General features: G+C 38.8%; 2 protein-coding genes and 1 long non-coding RNA gene across 3 annotated transcripts; 1 reads left to right on the forward strand and 2 right to left on the reverse strand.

Moving 5' to 3' along the window:
• Positions 1 to 230: 230 nt before the first annotated feature.
• Positions 231 to 2,747, reverse strand: LOC103478719 (uncharacterized). The gene is made up of 2 exons (XM_008432721.2): positions 2,026 to 2,747; positions 231 to 1,368 (listed from the first exon to the last, which is right to left on the reverse strand). Exons 1-2 carry the CDS (start codon positions 2,235 to 2,237, stop codon positions 231 to 233), a joined length of 1,350 nt encoding a protein of 449 aa, XP_008430943.1. The 5' UTR covers positions 2,238 to 2,747.
• Positions 2,748 to 2,750: 3 nt separating this feature from the next.
• On the reverse strand, positions 2,751 to 5,672 carry LOC103478718 (uncharacterized). The gene is made up of 2 exons (XM_008432720.2): positions 5,470 to 5,672; positions 2,751 to 5,273 (listed from the first exon to the last, which is right to left on the reverse strand). Exon 2 carries the CDS (start codon positions 4,312 to 4,314, stop codon positions 2,812 to 2,814), a length of 1,503 nt encoding a protein of 500 aa, XP_008430942.1. The 5' UTR covers positions 4,315 to 5,273; positions 5,470 to 5,672; the 3' UTR covers positions 2,751 to 2,811.
• A 5,478-nt stretch (positions 5,673 to 11,150) lies between these two features.
• On the forward strand, positions 11,151 to 13,124 carry LOC103478685 (uncharacterized). Its single transcript, XR_535828.2, has 3 exons — positions 11,151 to 11,239; positions 12,836 to 12,926; positions 13,025 to 13,124. It is a non-coding gene; the product is annotated as an uncharacterized LOC103478685 (long non-coding RNA).
• Positions 13,125 to 13,130: the final 6 nt, after the last annotated feature.

The raw sequence follows: 13,130 nt of genomic DNA on the forward strand, positions 1-13,130 counted from the left end.
TAATGAGATGGTTTGGTGTTATGGGCTCCAATGCTTGAGGATCATTGATTCCATCCACTGTTAATGGGTGGCTATTGACAATAGCCATGGCTTCATATAACAATGTCTTGAGGGATGCCTCATCAAGTCGGCCTGAGCACTGTGCGAAGGTAGCATTCAATACATTTCTGATGGTTCTTATTTGCCTTTCTCATACACCACCTGCATGACTGGCAGAGGGGGAATTCACACTATTTATCCGGCAAGAAAACTTCTAGTAACTTAGTGTCACATTGTTTCAGTGCTTGTGTGAACTCGTTCCTGGCACCAACAAAATTAGTGCCTTGATCACAGTACAGTTGTCGTACAGCTCCTCTAATACTAATAAAGCATCTCAGTGCATTTATGAATGAGTCAGATGACAAATCTTCGAGCATTTCGATATGGACAGCTCTAGAGTAGAGACATGTGAAAATTAGGCCATATCTTTTGTACTCTTTGCGGGCTTTCTTCACAATGAAAGGGCCAAAACAGTCCATGGCACTATATGTGAAGGGTGCAGAGGATTCAACACGTTCTTTAGGAAGGTCCGCCATTCTCTGCTTTTCCGTTGGCCGCCTAAGTTTTCTGCAAAACACACAATCGCGTATCAGCTTGGCTACCAACTTGCTCCCACCAATGATCCAGAATCCATTGATCCCGAGTTCCATTTGTGTCTGACCTCGACCTTGATGACATGTCTGAGCATGGTAGTGTGACACAATCAGCTTAGTAATATGACTGTTATTTGGTAGTATTACTGGGTGTTTGACTTTAAAACAGAGAGATGACTGCTTCAATCTCCCACCCACGCGGAGAAGCTCTTCAGACCAGATGGGATCAAGTCTAAAAAGGGTGCTGGTGTTTGAAAGGTTCTTTTCACCTTCTAGTATCTTTATCTCATTTGGGAAGGTTTGTTGTTGAACAATCTTAATCACAGTTTCAGCTGCTCTTTGTATTTCTTCAACAGTCACATGTTCGCTCTGTTGTTGCTTTGAGCCTAGTCTCTTGATTCTTGCAATCACCTTGAGAAGTGTTGTCCAAGAGGAAAACCGATTCAGGCGTTCGAGGATGTCATTACTGCTTTTGACTTCAGTTACAAGTACCTGAATTGTCTTTACTTCAGGATCACCGACAAGCAATTCTGTTGGAGTGTTGAGTGTTAAGTGTAACTCATGCTCCCAAAGAAACCTTGGTCCTTGCAACCAGTTTGTTGAATGAATATCTGAAGCACATAGACCTCTGGATGCATAATCAGCTGGATTTTCTGAGGTTTCAACATAATGCCACTGATTAGGATCACTGTTATCTCTAATCAGTTGAACACGGTTGGCAACAAATATGTGGAACCTNCATGTCTGAGCATGGTAGTGTGACACAATCAGCTTAGTAATATGACTGTTATTTGGTAGTATTACTGGGTGTTTGACTTTAAAACAGAGAGATGACTGCTTCAATCTCCCACCCACGCGGAGAAGCTCTTCAGACCAGATGGGATCAAGTCTAAAAAGGGTGCTGGTGTTTGAAAGGTTCTTTTCACCTTCTAGTATCTTTATCTCATTTGGGAAGGTTTGTTGTTGAACAATCTTAATCACAGTTTCAGCTGCTCTTTGTATTTCTTCAACAGTCACATGTTCGCTCTGTTGTTGCTTTGAGCCTAGTCTCTTGATTCTTGCAATCACCTTGAGAAGTGTTGTCCAAGAGGAAAACCGATTCAGGCGTTCGAGGATGTCATTACTGCTTTTGACTTCAGTTACAAGTACCTGAATTGTCTTTACTTCAGGATCACCGACAAGCAATTCTGTTGGAGTGTTGAGTGTTAAGTGTAACTCATGCTCCCAAAGAAACCTTGGTCCTTGCAACCAGTTTGTTGAATGAATATCTGAAGCACATAGACCTCTGGATGCATAATCAGCTGGATTTTCTGAGGTTTCAACATAATGCCACTGATTAGGATCACTGTTATCTCTAATCAGTTGAACACGGTTGGCAACAAATATGTGGAACCTGCGAGCATCATTATTGATGTACCCTAGTACAACTTGTGAGTCAGTCCAGAAAAATTCTTGATCAATCTTCATATCAAGTTCACATCTTAGCATAACACTGACTTTTGTAGAAACCACTGCTGCTGCAAGTTCTAATCTTGGGATACTTGTGATCTTTGAAGGAGCAACTCTTGCCTTTGCTATCACAAGACTGCAGTGGACTTCACCCATGTCATTTATGTACCTCAGGTAAGAACATGCACCATATCCTACACAACTGGCATCTGAAAAATGGTGCAGCTCTACTCGGACAACATTGTGGAAGTCAGCAGGATGATAACATCTCGGAATTGAGATCTCTTTCAGTCTCTGCAAATCATTTATCCATTTCTCCCACCGTGGCTTTATATCTTCTGGGAGAGAATCGTCCCACCCTATGCCTCTGTGACAAAGCTCTTGAAGAATAAGTTTTCCACTAAGGGTGAATGGAGCAATGAATCCGAGAGGAGCATAAAGTGAAGCAATGATTGACAAGCAGCTGCGACGGGTAGAAGGTTGATCCTTTAAGCCGATGTTAAAAATGAAGGTGTCATTTTTTGTCAACCATTGAATGCCAAGTGCACGCTCCGATGAGGCTGGATCCAAACCATGGGGCTTGATGGCTGTTGCTACTTCTGAAGGACCCAAGCAGGCGAGAGCAGCTTCCTTGTTTGAGTTGAATTTGTGAAGCCGTAAGCCTTCTTTTTTACACAACTCTGTGACTCAATGATCAGTTTCTTGGCTTCCTCTACTGATGGGACACTAACTAAGCCATCAACTTTGTTGGATGGAAATCCACATTCAATCTGTCAATGACATCTTCTAACACAAATGTTGAGTCACTCTGTGTGTCCAGCATCGCATATGTTAGTATTTTTTTGTGCGGTTCTTGTAATGAAGACACAAGTACTGGTACAATACTGGTGGTGGCAGAAGCATGCTGTGTTGATGTATGGGACACAACTCTGTGTGTTTCTTGACTAGCATGTTCTTCTGTGGAAGTGGAGCTATCTGTTGTTGTCTCCACAGGTCTTTCCTTCCTCTCTTCATGTAAGCAGGTTGGATGACGACGTCTGCATACATTGCACGTGTGTCGTCTCTTACAATCCTTTGTCACGTTACCTTTTCTTAGGCACCCAAAGCAGAGCCGATTTTCATGTATGAATGTCCTTTTGTCTTCAACACTTTTTGATGCGAAAGTAGGACAGCCGGTGATGCTATGGACTTCACTTTTACAAACATAACAAGTTGATTTTGGTTTACAGTTATTTGTATCTTGTGTCCCATGACTGGAACCTTTTTGTTGTGCATTTGTGTTGAAAGTTTTGGCTCTGTTTGGGGTTCTATCATCTGGAAACTTGAAATTTCCCCCCAAAAGGGGTGAGGCGATGGGATTACAGGCTATTTTTCCCTCTTTGCTTAAAACCTCTGTGAAGCATTTAAAATCTGGATAATCACCTGATCTATCAAGTTCCTCTACAACTATTCGACTCCACTTGCGAACAATCCATTCAGGCAATTTTTTGAGCAATTTATGGTTCTCTTCACAGTCATTGAGGTTAGCTAGTCCCTTCACATGTGGAATTGCTTCTTTGCAACCTTGGAGGAAGTCAGAAAACTCACGTAGCGCAAGTGAGTCATTTGCGTTGATCTTTGGGCATCTTGCAAGCTTTTCACGGAAGGCTTTCTGTATAATAAACGCGTTTCCATATCTGTCTTGTAAGACTTTCCATGCTTCACTTTTTGTGTCTCGATAAAAGAAACCTTCAATAGCTTTGCGTGCTTCTCCGGCAAGATAATTTCTGAGATAAAACATTTTCTCACTTGCTGGGATTGGTTTTCTGTCAATAAGAGTCATAAATGACATCTTCCAATCAGTAAACCTCAAAGGTACTGTGAGTTCAGGGACTGGCAAGCGACTCATACTTAATGAGCTGGCTAATGCTTCAGCTAGATTGGATGTTTCTGAATTTATTGTCACCTCAGGAGCTGATTGGTAAGGTTGGAATGATGCAGCATCTGGATTTAAGCAGGGTTTATCTCTAGAGAAGACAGGGTTAGTTCTGTAATTAATATCTTCAAATTCTTCAACATTGTTTTCACAGTGTTCAAATTCCTCATATGCTCTCACACGAGCTGCTGCTACAGCTATTTTCTTTCTTCTTTTAACCACTGCAGTTTTGCTCTTTCTAGTTCTAGCTGTTGTTGCATTTCCACTTCCTTTTGCTTCATTTCTGACAGCATTTTGACTCTTTAAGTTTCCATTCATTTTCTAATTTTTGGAGTTGTGCTTGCTGTGCTTGAATTTCCCTTGTAGCCTTTGATTGCTCCACTTTAGCAGCAAGCTCTGCTTGTGCATCTGCCTTGCTGTTATTAGTACTAGATGAACTGGAATGTCTGCTTGGACTCTCCGATGACTTTGATGAGTTTATGGTTTCAGTTTGAGTGTGACCAAAGATAGATCCATATTCATCTTTGTTTAATGTTTCTCTTACTCTTTCTTTCTCGAGATGACTATTATAATCTTTATCAATAGTCTCTATACGATTGTTTATGAGGTTACAGATTTCTTTTGTGAGTGTAACACAGGCTTCCATCTTTTTGACAGTCTCTGCTGCGATGTTACTGTTACGTAGAATGGGTTCATACTGCAGTCTTACAGCATCGTACTTTGCTTGAATGCTTTCCTGTAAATCATTGAGTTCTTCTAATATACAGAGGGCCTTTAGTTTTTTCCTAGTTTCTCTTGCTACCCACTTCCAAGAATCATAAACTTTGTGAAACGCTTTCTCACGTTTTTTGTTCTCTTGAATGTGCATCTCTTGGCCTTTTTCTGTTAGTTTTCTTTCTCTAGAACTAGACGGCATGTCAACAGGATTTTCCGTTTTCTCTGTTGGAAGTGACATTTTATTCGCTTTCTGTAACTGCTTTGGGTTCACAGAAGACTTTTTAACGATCCCTTGACACTACGTCAATTCATTTATGCTGTGAGCTTCTTCTTGTGATTGTCCGTTTTAACTTTATGCTTTATCTTGCCTGTGTGAGATCATTGGTGCGAGAGGAGACAGCTTCATTCGAGATGGGATGGTGTCAGCTTCACTGCAGAAAGATCTGATCTCTTGCGTGAGTTTTTCCTGTAGCGGCCTCTCGGATTGAACAGCCAGACGCAGGGAGTTTCAAACGGGTGCAATTTAATCTCAACCTTTCTTTCCATTGACACCGTGAAAACTGTAGTATAAAACAAAAGAACACAGAACCGTTGTATAAAACCAACATATCAAAATTTAGTTATACACAAAAAAGAATACGTTATGTCCTTTAACTCGTCAATATACAGTTTTGTTTATAAACCGCGACATTCTACTGTTTCTTAAATAAAACTATAACATTTCTTATTACAAATCACAATTACATATATTTATACCTCATTCTGCTTTCCGAGGGCGCTATTTTAAAGATTTTCTCCGGGTTTCTTTATAATGTAACGTTGTCTCATCTCGCAGGGTGTTGCTAGGTAACCATAGAATAAACAAAGAAAAAAATCTACTGTTCTTTAAAATTAATGCATAAATTAACCACTAGGAGTCACTGTTGGCCCAATGAACAAGGATAATTTTCCAATTAAGCTGTTATTTACAATGACCATAAATGTATTAATTTATTCATAAATGAAGTCACATGAACAATACAGTAGATGAACACAATGGGGTTGTGGTTATAATCAATGTCGGAAGAGTTCACAGCCCCTCCTTGAAGCATACAAGGCAGCCATATTAGCTTGCTACATTAGCGGTAGCATCTCCTGGAAAAATACATCTTTTACCAAGACCGCTGGAAAGTCGCTACCCATCAGTTAGCCAAGTGGGGAGGGGGCCTAGGAGGTAGCGAGAACTAATATGCCAGCATTACATGGCATAAGATTAAGAACGGCCCAAAACCGTGTTTTAAATCAAGCTTTAATATCATGCATCAAAGTTCATGCGCAAAATAAAATATACTACAGAAATATGAAAGCATAGACTCACCGTTGGGGTTGAGTTTGCGTTCGCCTCCATGGTCGCTGGCCTCGGTGATGCAGGTATTTCTTCAATATTACGCTTAGGTCATGTGATTGGCTGGGTGTTGAAATCTGACAACGATTGCTAATGTCTGTGACCTGAAGTAACCTTGCCATTTTTGTACAGCGAATTTTTAGACGCTGAATTTGAGACAGCGAATTTGAGCAAGTTGAATTTTTAGGACACTGAAAATATTGCATTTGAATTTTTAAAAGTTGAATTTTTTTATATGCTGAATTTTTTAACACTGAAAAAATATATATATTGAAAATTTCATCACTGAAATAGGAATGTGAATTTTTTTAACAAATGAAAATTGCAAACATGTACAAATAATGACAGAATTTTTTTTAGGTCAAAATTATATTCTGAATTAATTTTGAAATTGAAAAAGTAAGTGCAAATATACAACATTCAAGTTTCAGATGCATTTTTTATTCAAATTCTGATGGCACATATTTACTTCCACAGTTTTCGTCACAGAGTAGAAAAGCTTGAATTCTGGTTTGTCTATAGAGACTGGGGTTGTAAGGTCAATMGTTGCAAAGTGAGGTGTAACAAAATACAAATTTGCAAACGTTAGGTTTCCTTTTACGACTGTATTTGCATATGAATTACTTGTCAAAAGGTCTTATTGTTCCTTCCTGCATTGCCAMTGGCTGTTAAACATGCAAAGACCTCAAATAAAGGTCAGGTCATGAAGTAGTAACTTTGCAAACCTTTCAGACACAAATTGTGTATGGGCGTGGAGACACACTAAGGTGAGGATAAAGTGGTAGGTGGATTGCATGTATTGTGTGCTGATCTGGACTTTCATGGAATGTGTAACTTTATTAGCAATCAGTAGCATTGAAATGATTTAAACAAGCATTTWCTAACCACCATTTCAGAATGTGCAGGACATGAACACAGTTTCTGTGAAGTTTCCAATAAAGGCTCCAAAAAACAGTCAGCTGAAGTGTGGCGCATGTATGCTTAGAGTTTGGAGCTTTATAAAAAGCTAATCAACAATTAGTTCTTTATTTTCTATTGAACAGCACCTCAGCTCCCTTCTAGGCTCAATACTACAGTACGCTGAAATTTCTATTAAGACTTTCACTGTAACAAAAACAATGTTAAACCTACTAATTCGGGTTCGGAGGCTGTTGACATCAGAAAGAAGGCAACAATAGTTTGCTCCTTTTCCTAACTTGGTTTTTAAACAATTAAGGATTGTTATTCCTTTATCATTAAAGATGCATCACGTTAGTTAAATATGTAAATAAATGCCATTAATTGCATTTATGAGGACATGTAAAATGTTATATAAAGTGACACCAGACAGACTTACAGCAATAACTTTATTGAACTTTGRTGTGACCACAACATCACAAGAATCCAAGTCCAACCATGAACATTGTGCAAACATCAGTCACATTGTATACAGTTAAAGTAAAAGTCCCATCACTGCATTGCGCACATGTGTTCCCTGCGCATCCAGAGCTTGTGTCATCAGCTCGGGCTGCAGTGCTGCTGTAGTGTCTTCATTCAATGTTGTCTYGTACATCTCCCCATGGCCCTCACACAGGTTGTGAAGAGCACAGCAGGTGAGCACCATGGATTTCACCAAGTTGACATCACAGTCATTACTTTTAAGGAGGCAGCGCCACCTTCCCTTCAGACTTCCAAAGGCATTCTCCACCACCACGCGGGCACGGCTCAGCTTGTTGTTAAATGTTTGTTTTTCTGCTCCAAGCCTTCCTGTATCACTGAATGGTTTCATTASCCAGTCCTGAAGAGGATAAGCAGCATCCCCAAGGATGTAGAAGCCAACTTCAGCAGCACCTATCCTCAGCTTTTGGGTAGGAAGAAGACGCCCCTGGCCAACAAACTACCACAGAGTAGACAAACGCAGGACTCTGGCATCGTGTAAACTCCCTGGTTGTCCTGCGAAGACATTCCAAAAGAGATCTTAGTTATTTTGCTGTTGTGTAATACTTGCATTGTTCTGTTCGATTTACTTTCTAGAACAGTGGTTTCCAAAGTTGACTCTCAAGAGCCGGAACCTTCATGCTGTAGTTCTCTCTTTGGGTTAACAACACACCTGGATTCAATTATGGCTCATTAGAAGTCCAAAGAAGAAATTTGACATGTTGAGGAGGTTGTTACAACCACCAGGCAGAGAAGTAAAACAAGCGGTCCTCGAGGACCCACTTTGGACACCCCTGTAATTGGCTCTGCTCTGCTCACAGGAGCCTTTGACCAGGCACGTGCAGAAGGGGGGTGGGAGCTAGGGGTGCTTGAGCACCTGCCCCTTTTGCTCCTTGCCCCCAAGTGCCCTTTTGGTAATTTTTTTTTTTTTGGTATTATTATTTTTTAAACCCTCTTCTGATGCATAATAACATGTGCTAAAATTCTTTGATTTTTTTTTTTGTACAACATAATAAGCCGGTCACCTTGTTACCTTTGATCTTTTGCCCGTGACGCATGACGCAATTGCCTCTCACACAGTGAGATAAGGCGGCTAACTGGAGCTCAACGTAGTGAACGTTCCAGATTACGGAACAGTTTTTGGTGAATTAAAAAAAAATCGTTTTTGGTGAATAAAGTGGAGTAGACTTGCTACTTGTCAGATGACGGAAAACGTTTAAGTATCATTACTGCTTCAGCTCGGAGTCGCGGTTTAAGCAGAGAGGTAATGAAATACAACAGACACTGACAGGCCTCTACGTCTGCGTTTCTCTGAAGAACTACTGAGCAGGTGGAGACAGCCAGGTGTGGAAAAACTGTTCTTATCTATCGATTCAGTAGTTTTATCATACATACATTAGGCTGTTGTTGTGCTATTAGCTAGCTGCGAGCTAACGACTTTGCTAGCAAAGCAAGATAACTAAAAARCTTCTTCCCTGTACCATTAATGATATCAGTCATTCTTTAGTATCGCTTATGCAATAGGGGCACATCGCTCGTCCAAAACCGATCATCTCCATAATGGACATATGTCCGATCTTCTAATTTCCTTTGCAGCATAATGTACATTTATTCTAGCATTAGGTAAATGTATCTTGAAAGAGAATAGCACTTAAATAAAAGTTCAACAAGGATATTCATTTAGAATTTAAAATAACTCACCCTGAATTACCATGACAGATATAATGTAATAAAAATGTGTCATTAATGAAGGGGAAAAAACTCAATCCAGACTTTAAGTAAGTGTAGGATCTGGTTCGCAGAGTATCAAGTTATTCATTTATTTATTTTCCCAATTATTCAATAAAAAACTAACCTCAGTTAAGTAAAATAAAGTTGTAATCAAAACTTTTGGAATTGTAATGATTTCTTTTTTTTAAACAAAAAGTTTAGTTTAAAAAACTTTTTTTTTAAATTAAATAACTAATTTTTGTCTCGTGAACTTAAAAAGTTATTTGCCAGACATAAACTTTTATTTGCACACATCAGAAATCTTTTGTTTTGATTTTAGGCCATGCCCACAACATCATGTGAGAATCACAAGCAAAACTGAGACACAAACAAAAACTTAAAATAGCAAGAAAAGATTCATGACATGCACAAATAAGTTTGTTTTGCAAAAAAAAAAATCACTTCATGAGACATAAATGTATGATTGTAATTTTAAAAAGTTTTTAAAGCAAAACTCGGTATGCATTTCTCATGGTGACGTGCATTAACAATTCAATTTTTGCTTTTTTTTGCAGTTCCATGTTAAAGTGTGATGCAGCTCTGCTTTCCTGAATGGATCGTCTTCATCTCCACTGCAAGTGCAGCGAACAGGCAGCTCTTTTTTATAAATAGATTATATTTTTAATAGTGTAATTCTGTAAAAACTAAATATGTCTGGTGGTGTAGCTCTGATTTACATATCTTGCTAAATATGTTTGAATATTGTAGTACTTTCCTATAACAAAATAGACCTGCAGAAAGAAATTACTAATAAAATGTTACATATGGATAGTTGTATGCTCTCTATATAGATTTTTCTTGGCTTTGATTGTATATCTCACAATTTTGTAATTTATCATTGTTTATTAAACTCTGAAACTGTGTGGCTTTGTTAATATTCTGTCCTAGAAGGCAGTTAGATGTGCCCTTTTTTATTTTTGAGCACCTGCTCCTTTAGTGGTCTCTGCATGGCCCTGGTGACATGCATTAACAATTCAATGTTTGCTTTTGTTTTTTTTCTTTTTTCTGCAGTTCCACGTTAAAGTTTGATGCAGCTCTGCTTTCCTGAATGAATCGTCTTCATCTCCACTGCAGCAAACAGGCAGCTCTTTTTATAGAGTACAGTCCACTAAAAGATTGCATTGTGCCCTTGTTTATATTTTAAATAGTGTAATTCTGTAAAGACAAATATGTCTGGTCTAGCTCTGATTTACATATCTTGCTAAATTGCTGGTTTGAATATTGCAATACTTTCTTATAACAAAATAGACCTGCAGAAAGAAATTACTAATAAAATATTTTACATATGCATAGTTGTATGCTCTGTATAGATATTTCCTTTAGCTTTGATTGTATATCTCACAATTTTGTAATTTATCATTGTTTATTAAACTCTGAAAGCTGAGTGGCTTTGTTAATATTCTGTCCTAGAATGCGGTTAGATGTGCCCCTTTTTTTTGAGCACCTGCCCCTTAAGTGGTCTCTGCACGGGCCTGTTAATTAGCCCCCCTCCTCCTCACTTTTACAAAGACAAAATAACCAAATGTAGTTAAGTTGATTGACACCAAATTTGTCTGATTTGCAGAAGATGGGTGGGGTTGGTTGACCTTTTGGAAACATTTCTTAATATCTTTAAAATGATAGCAGCACAAATGAACATTTTAGCTGCATAAACCAGCCCAAAAGTAGCACAAACGTTTGACACCATTTTTGTCTGATTTGAAGAAAGATACATTCATTTGACAATATAAGAGATTAATTCATTTTTGCTGTAAGATTATCTAAAATTAGTTTTTAAACAGTTTCAAGAAGTCCAGCAGTTAATTATATGCGGAACTGTCCTGCTTAATATTGTGATATCACATAGGCGACTGTCATCAAAGGCTTTTGGAACTTTTGTCAATAAGAGAGCACTTCTACTCAGAATTCTCACATTTGTGTCAGTTCAGCTGAAAGAGATGGAGGGACAAAGTGAGAGTAAGTATTTTTTGTTTTTTAACTTAGTAAGACAAAGAAAACATGTAATTTTTGTGTTTATCTTTTGAAGAAATTGTGACGGAATGTTAGAGATAATTTATGCATTACAGGCTGTGAATAATCTGTTTTTTAGCTTCACATCAAATTATTTTAGTTACTTTTGAGTCTCCATTCACAATTCCCCCCCCCCTCAATTGGCACAATCTGCAGTGCTCTAAACTATTTTTCTGCCTATGTAAGCCATAGGCAGAAATTGAGGTGCATTCGATGCACCTCAATTGCTGAGATGCATCAAATGCACCTCAGCAATTGATGAGGTGAATCAACGAAAATGCAAAAACTCATTTTCTGTTTAAGGCTGTAAAAAATCTGTTTTTGAGCTCAACATCAAATCATTTTAGCTACTTTTGAAGCAAATATCAAAAGTGTCCTTTGTGCTTCTCGCACTTTTCTTGTATATTTGACAACTTCATTGAGTAAACATGAAAATGGCATCAGAAAAAAAATTACATTGTTAAATTTAACGGCTAAATTGCAATGCTTAAGGACTTCAATATTTGAATCTTGATTTTACTTTCACTCTGGGCAAAAACAAAATATTCTGCAAACCCTAATTTAAATAATTAACCTTAAACAAGTGAATATGCTTTGCAAAATACTTCTCCTTAACATTTTTTTCTTTGCAATTAGTGAACAGACCGAATAAAACACATTACATAGCTTCAAAATCACAAACTTCTGCAAGTCTGGGGGACACTAATCAGATCCAGTTTAACCTGCTGCCATGCCTTCAAGACAATACACAGGGCAAAGTGACCCACCTCAACAGGTGTTACGTCGATTCGCGTTACCCCATCAGATACGTTCCTAGCGCTCATAACAAGCACGCGCTTGTACTGCGCTTTCATAGAGTGCGTTCCCGTGAAAGGTCAAACAACGTCTTTCAGCGAAGTCAAATAAATGTATATATACGAGGGGCTACCCAAAAGTTTCCAGAATGACGCTGCTGCACGAGCAGTTTTCGTAGTACACCATTCTGCCGCTAGGTATTTGTTCAACCACGCCTTCTCAATCAGTGTGGCAAGAGGCGTTGATATGGAAGATCAACGGCTTTTTTGCTTCCTGCTCCGGAAAAAAGCGGTTGATCATCAATTGACATTTCACAATTTTTAAAGCGGGTGAACCGCGAAAAAACTTGACCTTGACGCATAGCGTAATCCGTGTAAGCGGTCTTCAACATTTGGACGGTTTCCGATGCTTTTTTCCCGAGCAGGAAGCAAAGCTTCAGCCGCGCGCTGCTCATAGAACTTCTCCATGAAGAAAAACGACGTCTGGACATAAAAATTCACTGGGGTAGAAGTAACCTTCCACATCAACGCCGCTTGGCACACTGATTGAGAAGGCGTGGTTGAACAAATACCTAGAGGCAGAATCGTGCACTACGAAAACTGCGCGTGCAGCAGCGTCATTCTGGAAACTTTTGGGTACCCCCTGGTATATGCGTGCGTGCGTGCGTGTGTGTGTATTTAAAATGCTTTGTGACAGTCAGCGATCCCTCTTTGTTTTGACTTTGACTTTTTTTCTCTTTTTGTGCAGCTACGTTGAAACGAAGCCTTCGTTTAGCAAATAATGGATACTACGACTCGAATGGAGAACCAACAATCTCATACCGAGAGACGAGAGTCAGGTATATTAAATAAGCATTTTGTTAGCTATTATGTTTAACAGTCATCTGCTGATCAATGTACACATTTAAACATTTGTATTTTTTCCATCTTGGGCCAGGAGTACGCGAAGAAAACGCTTAAGAAGGGGACTAATGGATGGAGACAGTTTGGACAGCTACCAGGATAATGATATGATTTTCAATATAAAAGAGGAGATTGTCACT

This window comes from Poecilia reticulata, linkage group LG16 (genome assembly GCF_000633615.1).
Source record: "Poecilia reticulata strain Guanapo linkage group LG16, Guppy_female_1.0+MT, whole genome shotgun sequence".
NCBI classification, from domain to species: Eukaryota; Metazoa; Chordata; class Actinopteri; order Cyprinodontiformes; family Poeciliidae; genus Poecilia; species Poecilia reticulata.

What these genes read in the sequence shown, in the direction of transcription:
- LOC103478718 (XM_008432720.2), bottom strand. Translation starts at nt 4,314, where the DNA reads ATGAATGGAAACTTAAAGAGTCAAAATGCTGTCAGAAATGAAGCAAAA.
- LOC103478719 (XM_008432721.2), bottom strand. Translation starts at nt 2,237, where the DNA reads ATGGGTGAAGTCCACTGCAGTCTTGTGATAGCAAAGGCAAGAGTTGCT.